This window comes from Corapipo altera, unplaced genomic scaffold, assembly GCF_003945725.1.
Source record: "Corapipo altera isolate COAL_440 unplaced genomic scaffold, ASM394572v1 71, whole genome shotgun sequence".
Classification (NCBI taxonomy): domain Eukaryota; kingdom Metazoa; phylum Chordata; class Aves; order Passeriformes; family Pipridae; genus Corapipo; species Corapipo altera.
In genome coordinates, this window is record NW_020884916.1 from 1,805,596 (window position 1) to 1,816,372 (window position 10,777).

The 10,777-nt window shown below is 48.9% G+C and overlaps 1 protein-coding gene across 1 annotated transcript; it reads right to left on the reverse strand.

Annotated features, from left to right (window-relative positions):
* Window positions 1-2,468: 2,468 nt before the first annotated feature.
* Window positions 2,469-10,339, reverse strand: LAYN (layilin). Its single transcript, XM_027655483.1, has 7 exons — window positions 10,273-10,339; window positions 7,671-7,974; window positions 5,921-6,078; window positions 5,556-5,594; window positions 5,147-5,230; window positions 4,702-4,804; window positions 2,469-4,057 (listed from the first exon to the last, which is right to left on the reverse strand). The coding sequence occupies exons 1-7, from the start codon at window positions 10,337-10,339 to the stop codon at window positions 3,733-3,735; spliced, it is 1,080 nt and encodes a 359-aa protein (XP_027511284.1). The 3' UTR covers window positions 2,469-3,732.
* Between the last annotated feature and the right edge of the window lie 438 nt (window positions 10,340-10,777).

A 10,777-nucleotide genomic window follows, 5' to 3' on the forward strand; every position in this document is an offset into this window, starting at 1 on the left:
ATGGGGACAGGGATGGAGGTAGATATGGGGATGGGGCAGTGATGCTGAGGGTCGATGGGTCCCCCAGGCTGCCCCCACGGCTTGGTGTGGGCATCTCCTCCTGCTCTCCCAGCTCCGTAGGTGCCCCACAGTGTGGCTGTAGGAGGGGAGGGGGGTCAAACCCACCCCCTGCATTAATAAGATCCCATTATCCCATTAATGAGATCCCAGCAGGCCCAGCTCGTTAGCAGGATCAGGGGGAATGGGTCAGTCCCAGGTGTCTCTGCAGCCCTAAACCAGGGGCTCCATGCACTGAGACCCTGAGCTGCTGCACCTGCATCAGACTTTGAGGGTCCTTAAGGCAGTTTCCTGACACAAATCCTCTCTCCCTGACACTGAGCAGCTTTTCCAGTGGCTCCAGTTATTCCAGATCACAAAGATGCCTCTTGTTGGTACATCAGCCCCCCCAAATCCCAGTCAGATCACACAGTACTGAGTGCTGGGTGCAGCTCTGGGCCCCACCATTTCAGAAGGTGCTTGGGTGCATCCAGAGGAGGTTAATGGAGCTGCTGATGGGGCTGCAGGAGGAGGGATGTCCTGTGAGGGGCAGCTGGGGCCTCTGCCTTCATCCAGCTTGGAGAGAAGGAGGCTGAGGGACAACCTCCTGGCTCTCTGGAGGGGATGTGGAGACGGAGGTGCTGAGCTCTTCTCCCTGCAATCCAATGACAGGACTCGTGGGAAGGGCTCAAAGCTGCATCAGGGGAGGTTCAAACTGGATATTGGGAAGCATTTCTTTACCAAGAGGGTGGTCAAACACTGAACAGGCTTCCTGGAGAGTGGGTCAATGCCCCAGGCCTGTCAGTGTCTGACAGGCACTTGAATCATGCCCTAATGACACACTTTAACTTTTGATTTTCCCTCTAGTGGTCAGGCAGTTGGACTAGATAAATTTTGCAGGTCCCTTCTATAACTAAACTATTGTTGTATTTATTTCCTGCACACCTGGAAAGACAGATTGGGAAGCTCTGTTAGGCCCTTTGACATGAAATGGTTAGAGGACCTTCAGGGTTAACAACGTGTGAAAAAAGTTAAGGCCTTTCATGCTAAGTTCCCTTTCCAGTACTAAGTCCACCAGGTCTGATTTGTCTTAGCTTGCTTTCATTCCAAAAATGCCATTTCAACTCTGCAGTAATTTTTGTTCTCCCAGTTCATGCCTGTCCCTCTCTGACCACTCTTATCCTCTACCCCATCTCATGCTGGAGGATTCACTTTGGGTACCAGGAATCACCCCTGGAATCTTTGCTCGGTTCCACTGACCAAACAAGGCACATCCAAACAAGAGGCCTCATGTCTTTTGGATCAGCAACACAACCACAGACCTTTTCTGATGCAAACCCAGCTCAAAACAGAGCGTGGCCATGAAAAGAACAAGTGGAAGAATCCAAGGAACAAACTTGTGCCTCTTGCTTTCCCTTTTTTGTACAAGTTCTACACCTAAAGCTGTGTCATACTTGTGAAAAGTTGGTTAAATTTGTTACGTGTCAGAGAGTGATGACTGTTCTGCAAAGGGAGCTGAAGTTCTCTGTGCAAAAATTAATGCCTGTCCTTCCCTGTTCCTGAGATTCTCTAAGGAATGACATTTGGAGATGATGCTGCTGACTTGGGCTGCCATGGAGAACAACCAGAGTGCTCTCACTGTTCTATTTATCCCCTTCAGAAGTTCTGGCAATGACTAACTGATGACTTGAGTTAGTCAGACATCCACCCTTTTAAGTGATTGATAGGTACATGAGCAAGCTTTCCATAATCCTACTTGAATAGAAAGTGGTGTCATCCCAAAGTGCCACTTGTGACATTTCTCTGCTGTGGAGGGGCTTCATTTTTTTTTTACAGGCTCAAGCTTGGTGCGTTAAAAGTAACTTTTTCTCCACTGTGCCAAATATTGCCTGATATTCATTCACAGTGGCTTTATTATAAACGGGATTCTTTAGTATTAAAACATTTATTTGCTTCCTGGTCACTCCTGCAGTCACAAAACCATCCTTTGTCCGGCTGCTTTTAGCGGCCACTGATGTCTCCTGCCGTGCTCCAAGGAAAGGGATCCCAGCGCTCCTGGCAAAGCCCGGGATGGAGCAGCTCGTGGAGGACAAACGTGGAGCGCACATGCCCTCGTGTGGTCACTGCAGCTCCAGAGGAGACGTCCAGCAGCAGAATTTCCAAAATCCCCTCACCTGGGCACACGCAGCTCGCTGCCCGAGCTCAGGGAGCCGGGACCAGACCAAAATACAGCCTCAGACGCCTCATCCCCGACCTCTGACAAGGTTTGCCTCTCATTTTCTGGTTTGCAACGCCTGAAATGCTCAGGATGTGCCTGATGCTTAATGCCTGCAAAAAAAAAAAAAAACCCAACAAAAAAACCCAACAAAAAAAACCCCCCCACAAAAAAAAAAAAAAACCAACCAAAAAACAAACCTACAAACCACAAAAACCGAGGGAAGAGACCAAGAATATAAGAGTCAAAACAGAGAGTAAGAGTCAAAACAGAGAGATTTTTTTCCTTGATGAAAGAGCACTAATTACTGCATTGGAAACTCCAGACATTCCAAGTGCCCAGCACTGCCTATTCTCCTATATAAGGATTTTGCTTTTCAGGAGAAATTGTTGCTAACTCAATGCCATTTTCAAAAGACTTCGAAGATTAATTTTTTTTTTTTAAAGGAATTACTTCTTTCAGGGCTTCATCTTGCACCACGTTCTGGCGGAGGAACAGCAGGGGCTTGGCAGACACTGTGACACTGCAGATGTGCAGCACAGAGCCCTTGTGCACTGAAATATTTCAGTGTTTGCAGTAAAATCCTCTTCCTGCCCGTTTACTTTGGCAGAACAGGTTCGTGGCTACCCCTGCACTCAGTTCTGTTGTTGTTTCAGACACACATAAAACACCTTTTGCCAAACCTTTGTTTCCTGGTGGCTTGTGAAAATTGTTTTTTCTTCCTTTTCCTGTATATTTATTTCCATGCAAGGGAGGAGAGCAAGCTTTTAAGGGAACCCTGTCAAGAGCTAAAAATTCATTTTAGGTGCTTCAGAGATTTGTTCAGAAGCAAAACGTTGCTCTCTCCTGGAGCCAGAAACACCTGCAGGGCAAAAGGTGTGTCCTATTTGTGTTCCTGCTTGACATGTTTTATGTTCTTGGTCTCCCCTCACTCCCTCCCTCCCAGGAGGATGAGGGAAAGAAGTGGAAAAGTGAGAAAATTCGTGGTTTGAGACAAAGGCAGTTTAATAGGTAAAGTAAAAGTTGCACACACAAGCAAAGCACACCAAGGAATTCATTCCCCACTCCCCACTGGCCATGTCCAGGAAAGCAGGGCTCCATCACACCTTACAGGCAACTTTTAGCACCTTTAAGACAACTGGGTCAGTTAAATAAATAAGGATTTTGGATTGTCCTCTAGTTTTTCAAGGCATGTCTTTGGTACAAAAAAGTGAATCAAGATTATTAACAAGCCGTTCCCAGGGCAAAGGGGGCTTGATGGAAAGGAAAATATATACATTCTTTTCAGTCTGGATCATTAAAAACCCACATTCTTTCAAAAAAAAAAAAAAAAGAGAAGAATATGGGGACAATGCAAAACCAGGATAAACACCACATATAACTGTTATTAAAACAAGTGCATAGACAGGGCAGGTAAACTCGTATCAGCATCCACTTTGTCATCTGAGTTCCAGGGTGGGGTTTTTTTTCTGTCTGTTTGCTCAATATCCATAAATCTCATTGTCCACCCAGGTGGACTCCTGGCTCCTGCCCACACGGTCCCCACAGAGCTCGTAGATGTCGTTGGTGACAAAGCCACTCTCGGTCCCAAAGCTGCTGCTGGGGGGTTTGGGAGCTGCCTCCTGCCCGTCCCTGCCCAGCTCCGAGTGCTCCCGGGCCCGGAAGGAGGAATTCTTGGTGCCAGGCCTGGTCCCAGCCAGATCTGCCTCTGATTGCTTGTTGATGACTTTGTAGATGTCCAGGCTGGGGCTGTTGGACAGCCAGGCATCCTCCTCCTTGGGGCTCGTGTCCATCCGCTCCTCCCTCCTGGGGAAAGAGGGGAAAACAAAAAACCATATTATGGCACAAAGCAATACCACACCTCTTCCAGTAACTTAATGCTGACCCTCGAGGAAAGCTGACCCTCAGAGCCTGGGCTGTGCATAAAATTGGGAATTATTTGTCATTCCATGCTGGAACAGTCCCTTGGCACGACCTGCTGAGGGACCCCTTGGCGATACTGAAGCAGCAAAATCCCACCCTGATGTTCCCAAATCCACAACCAGCACCCCCAGCAGAGCCACTGTGCACACAGGGAAAGCAAGGAAATATTACTTATCAACAAGTATTATTTGCTCCTTTTATCTCCACATTTTTCACTTTCGAAGGAGAATATCTGATAATTCAAAATTGATGATTCAAATCTTGAATAAGAAAGATGAAGTGCTACCACATGAAAATCATTATCTTGTTTACACTGTTCCCTGACTGCTATGTCTATGAACACACACTAATATACTATAACATGATTTACTTAAGATTTTACTTGAAAACAACTCAGCCTGGAGCACCCACTGCACTTTTTAAACATTTCTTTGGCTGCAAGAGGTCCTCTGCAGAGCACCTCACAGGGTGCCAAAAGCAGCTGTGAGATTACTGCCAGGTGATTTTAACATAAAAATGCCACTTACCTCTTCACAAAAAGCCAAAAACAGGAGATGCCTGTAATGACCACCAGGAGCAGCAGCACAGGAATGCTGGGAATAAGGATGTAGGCAAGACTCTGAACAGGTTCTAGGGGTAAAAAGGAGTCAGTGGCAAGAAGAAATTGGAAGTTTCTCACAGTTAATCACATACACTTAGAAACAAAACACAATCAATTTAGCCACTGAATTAGTGATTCAATAAAAGTACCTTTTTCAGACCCAGAACACTTTAGATTTTGAACATTTTGGTGGCCAAAGCAGCCAGTTGAGGTTTGTACTGAAGGGGAAGATTTGAGGGAAGGGTTTTGTTTTGGGGTTTTTTTCAGGCTATATATAGTCTCCTACAGTTTGGGTCAAACACTTGAAACTGTTTTCAGCCAAATGTGAAAAATGTGGATCTGCACAGCCAGGGGGGGAGTGCACAACCTACCTCTGGCTCCCACAGCTGTCACATTAACACCCCTCCTCCGGGGTTCTCCTGGCAGCACTGGGCTCGAGGGCTCTGTGGCAACATCTGGGAAGAAGGAGCTTAGTTAATATTGCAGATTTGCTTTCTGAAAGAGCTTAAGAGTCATAAAAGTGAGGGTGAGGGGATGGAAGAGACTGAGAGCTGCAAAGATGGGTAAAGGGTGCTGGCCCTCTTCTGCTTCCATGAGCTGCATCGACAGCAGCTGGGCTGTTTTCCTACAGAGTGGGTTATGGAATAGCACAAGGAAAAGTGCAAACTGCAGAGGAGTTTCTTGCTCAGTGTGTTTTCAGCCTGCTGAGAATGACTGTAACACAGGGCTTCCTCTGAAAGTTAACACATCATTGAAAAAGAGCCCCAAACACCAACTCACCTCTCTGAGGATTCCCTATTGGAGCATTTGTTGGCTTCTCTGTAAGAAAAAGAGAAAAGCACAATCTGAGTGGGAAGATCAGTGTACTGAACACCATGAGCACCCCTCTCTGGTGTTCTCTCTCCCTCAGGCCCCAGCTGAGACCTCAAACACTTCACACTTCATAAAAACCCCCCTGAAAATTTATCCCAAGTCACAAGGAGCTGCAGATATTAACGCTGAGATTGCTTCCCCCAGCACTTGCATAAATTCAGAGATACCCATCTCCCAGCAGTGAAGCTGAGGAAGGGTTTCCCTGTGTCCCTGCAGCCTCCTCGTGCCTCCTCCCGGGGGTTGGGTTTCAAAGCCCCAGAATGACTCATTACCGAGGGAATATTTGCAAATGAAGTTATTTTTCATGTTGCATCTGTCGTCGTTCCACTGAAACATGTAAGGCCCCCCGACACCTGGCGGGGCAGATGGCTGGTGGTACATCACAACGCAGATCTCACTCCCACAGGATGGCTCATCCACGTACCAGTTCCTGGGAAAACACAACAGGGGCCACCTGACATCACTTCCCGGGAGCTCAGATGGGAACACGGCCCAGAGGGCACAGCCAGAGGGTCACAGCACACCCTCCCACCCCACCCTTCCCCTGGGAATACAGTCGTTTATTCTTGGAATTCTGATTTTTCCAAAGAAAAAAAACCTCAGCAATTGGGGAGTTAAAAATTCAGGAGCAAAGGGCTGAGCCCCTCCCTGCCTGAAACCCCTCAGGAGAAATTTGACTTTCCCAAACCATTTTGTGCAAAATCATCTACCACAGTTGTTTTTTTTTTTGCTCTCTGGCCTCGGTGCCTCGCAAAATTTCAACACCTCTTTAATGAGGAAATGAAAAAGCTGAAGGGGGATCTGGTTTTCTCTGTCTGGAAATGCACCAACACTGGCTTGCAGATAATTCTTTTTTTTTGTTGTTCTAATAATAAACTTCACCACCAGACAACTGTGCAGGCTTTTCCAAGAGCACCCAGGAAGGAGGCTCAGCCCCCTGGAACACCACTGGTATTGAGGAGGCATCTTCTGCAGCTCAGAGGAACTCGTCTAAGCTGGGTTTAGATTTTGACAAGTGCTCAATACCCACTATTTTGGAACAAACCATGTTTTGCCTGCCAAACTGGCCCGTACAATAGAGATAATTCCAGCTATCCCAAGGTATTCCACATGGGAAAACACCCCTGTGTGTTAAAGCAGTGTTTTTTCAATCATTCCAATGCTGTATTTCTCCCTCACTTCCTTCCTCCCCTGGTGTTTTCCTTGGCTTTATCATTTAGCATAAATAAGCTGTGTCTCACCAATGGAAGGCAATAAAGCTGTGCCTGTTTCTTAGCAGCAGATCTGGTTCCAGCTTCCCATTATCCACCCCCAATATCTGAGCCACAGGAGAAACTTTAATACACCCAACAGCACTAAAAGCAGTTTTATTCATTTCTTCACAGGGCAACTAAAATATCTGATGAGCTCCCAAGGCAAAAAGGTCACTGGCAAGATGTTTTTTACCCATGTCCCATAGGAAGAAGAGTGCAGATTGGTGTAAATGTTGTTGCTTTGATATTTTAAATTTCAGGAAATGCTGTGGTTTCTCTCACCTTAAGACAGGGAGGCAGAAATCTCACAGATGTTGTGAAAACTTGAATTTTCACGTCTACAAAAAAATCCTGCAGCTCTCAGATTTGATTGTCTCACAAGAAAAAAAAAAGTCATTCCTTCAGCAAATAGAAGGGAAAGAGCCCATTGCTCAGGGATGAACTCCAGGGTATCTGAAGTGCAGGAACCTCCAGGTCAAAGCACATATTTTGTAGCTGCCTAATCAGATTTTTAAGACCAGATCACTTGTTCTTCCCCCTCCTTTTAGCAATCAAAAATCATCAATAAGCCCGAGCTAAACACTCTAGGTGTCATTTGGAGCAACAGAGAGTCTCCAGAGCATGGTAACTTTATATCTGGGTGGGATGAATCACAAATGGCAGCTGGGACAATATTCCTTGGGTCATTTGACAGAATCCTTTGTGACTGCTGAAGGCAGGTGACAGTCCCTGACCCTTTTGCCTCCCAGTGCCACCCACAGGCACCCACCTGAACTTGGCTGAGCTGCCATCCGACCAGGAGTAGAAGTTCTGGCACTCTGTACTATTGTTCTCCTCCTCCTCCTCCTTTTTCCTGCGGAGCCCTATCCAGAAATCCCCATCGGAAGCCAGGAGGCTCCTGATGAAGGTTTCGATGAGTCTCTGCTCTGCTGCACTCTCGATGCTCACCAGGTGTCCCCCGTCAGCCTGGCAGGCCAGCTGAGCCTCCTCGTAGCTGGTTCTGCGGGAGGCATCGTGGAAATACACGATTTTGTAGCAGGGTTTCTGCGTCCCACGGCGGCAAACTGTCTGTCCTGCAGGGAGGGAGAGGGACCTGTCACAGCAACTCTGCCTGCAGGGCCAGAGTTCAGTGCTAATGCTTCCATCTGGATGAGTTTTGCACTGTTTCTATGGAAAAGTAGACAGGTAAAGAGCCTCTTGTGTTCCTGGCCTGGCAATGGCACCTCCAAGCTCTTCTTACTGCCTGAAACAGTTTTTAGCACTGTCCTTTCATGTCCTGCTCTTCTCAGCTCCCTCACGATTTTTCTGTGAGTTCCAGATCCTGGGAGTTCCTCCCAGAGATGCAATGCTGTGCCAGACAGCAAGCTCACATATGCAACATTTTCAGAACAAAGCTCCCTTGCAGGAGTTCAAAGAGGATTTTTTACATTTATTGTTATTTTTAAGGAACTAAGCAGCTAAAATCAGAGATTCCCTTATACAATTAGAAACAGCAAGGATTTATCTTTCAGGGTGTGTGTAATAGTTCCATGGAGTTTATGTTGCAGTCATGGAATGGTTTGGGTTGGAAAAGTTCTGAAAGCTCACCCAGTTCCACCCTCTGCCACGGGCAGGGACACCTTCCACTATCCCAGGTTGCTCCAACCTGGCCTTGGACACTTCCAGGGATGGGGCAGCCCCAGCTTCTCTGGGCAACCTGTGCCAGGGCCTCCCCACCCTCCCAGGGAAGAATTCCTTCCCATTCTCCCACCCAAACTCACTCTTTCAGTTTTCAGTGTCTCTACTGTGGTGAGCAAGACGTGTTCCCCCAGCCCAGTTCCCTCTGCTCTGGGTGGTGCTGCTGACTGCCCAGGAAGGAAACAGTGTCTGCCTTCAGGCTGTCAGAGGCCAAGAACTTTCTCATGCAGAAGCAGCACAAGCTTATTTTGGTTACGAGGGGAGATCAAAGTGAACAGACACATCGTCTGAATCCAGGCACTGGTGCGTCCCTCAGCACAACAGTCCCAATATTTAGACTGTGGAAACAAACAGTTTTGTTGTACTCAGTAAATATTTCTCTGCAGACACAATCTGCTAACCTACGTGTCTGCACAGAAGGAAAACATTCAGCAACAATTGTAACGTGCTCAGAACAAACAGGATGAGAGGACAGGTCATTATAAACCCCTCCGTGGGTTATTTGCTGGCTTTGCTTTATTCTTCTGTATTCCTACGTGAGCACTGTAAGAGTGAGAGTTTAAAGATCTTTCATAGTGGAATTTTTGAATAATTAACTAGTCAGAATCAGTCTGTTAACACTTTACACAGAAGTTACAACAGGAACAGTTTTTTACTAAAACTGCAGTATTAGAGAATACATTTCTGGCATAACCTGTATTTCTCATGGGAACTTTACACTCATCCAGGCTTGGTGAGACAGGCAAAGCCCCCTTACCTCTTCTGAGGGATATGTCCACTGCTGTTGTGAAAGGCATGAGAAAAACACAGATAGCACATTGTTATTAAAAAAGCTTCACTAACTGTCCACAAATACTGGCACAAGCTGCACTCAGGGTCTTTCTGATACACAAATGCAATTTTTTTCCACTTATTGGCAGAAAATCTCTGCCTCATCAGCCATTACTTTCAGCTAAGGAAAAAATCTACTGTAGTTGACGTCTGATTACTGCTCTTTAGGATCCCAAAGAGGGTTTGGGTTACAGGGCATGCTGTCTGTGTAGCTGTAGGCAGTGCTGAAAGGGTTCCTTGTATTTTCCCCTTATCTCCTCACTGCCTAGATGGGATCTGCCCCAAAGTCTGCTGACTTCAGTGAGCTCCCCAGGGCAGGGCAGGGAAAAATCACAGAGTCACAAAAGTTGGAAGGGACAGAATCCCAGAACAGGCTGAGCTGGAAGGGACCCACAGGAACCATTGAGTCCAACAGTTATCCCTGCACAGGACCACCCCAGGAGTCACACCATGTGTCTGAGAGGATCATCCAAGTGTTTCTTGAGCTCTGGCAGCCTTGGGGCTGTGCCCACTGCCCTGGGGAGCCTGGGCAGTGCCCAACCAGCCTCTGGGGGAAGAACCTTTGCCTGAGATCCAACCTGACCCTGCCCTGACAAAACTCCAGGCCATTCCCTAGGGTCCCCACAGAGCAGAACTCAGGTCCTGCCCCTCGTCCTCCCCTCCCGAGGGAGTTGCAGACCAAGCCCACCAAGCCCAACCCTCCCCCCAGCATCCCCCTGCATCCTCCCCGTGTCGCGACATTCCCGCGCATCCCGATCCTCCCAGCGCCAGGGGAGCCGGAGCTCCCTCTCCGTGCCAGGGGGGCGATCCCAGCGCCGGGCAACCCCCCCTTCCCCCGCAAACCCCCGCAAACCCCCTCTTACCGCTGAGCAGCCGCGCCCCCGCCGCGCAGCCCAGCGCGGCCGCGCACAGCGCCGCGGCCGCGAGCATCGCCCCAAATCCGCGGCCGGAGGGGACGGCAGGGAGCCGGCACCTCCTCCTTCCCTCCTTCCCTCCCCTCCTCGGGCTCCGGGCCAGCGGGCTCGGCTCAGCCCCTGCGCTTGGGAAGCGGCACCGCCCGGGTTCGGGATGCGCCTCCTCTCTGCGCTCCGCCCGCCGCTCCCCCTCCCTCCTTCCCCGCTCCAAACTCTTCATCCCTCCGCGTGTTCCCCCGCCCCGGTTTTATACCTGTCCCGCACTCCCCCCGGGGCGTGGGGAGCCGCCCCCGCAGGCAGAGCCAGACCCAGCCAGGGGCGCATCCTCCCCGGGCTGAGGATGCGCGGCTGCCCTCGGGAAAGCGCTCCGGGAGCGGGCACAGAACAGGGGGGGCTCTGCTTCGGACATTACCGACCCCCCCGAGCCCGTTTCCTGGTGGCCGGGAAGCTGCTC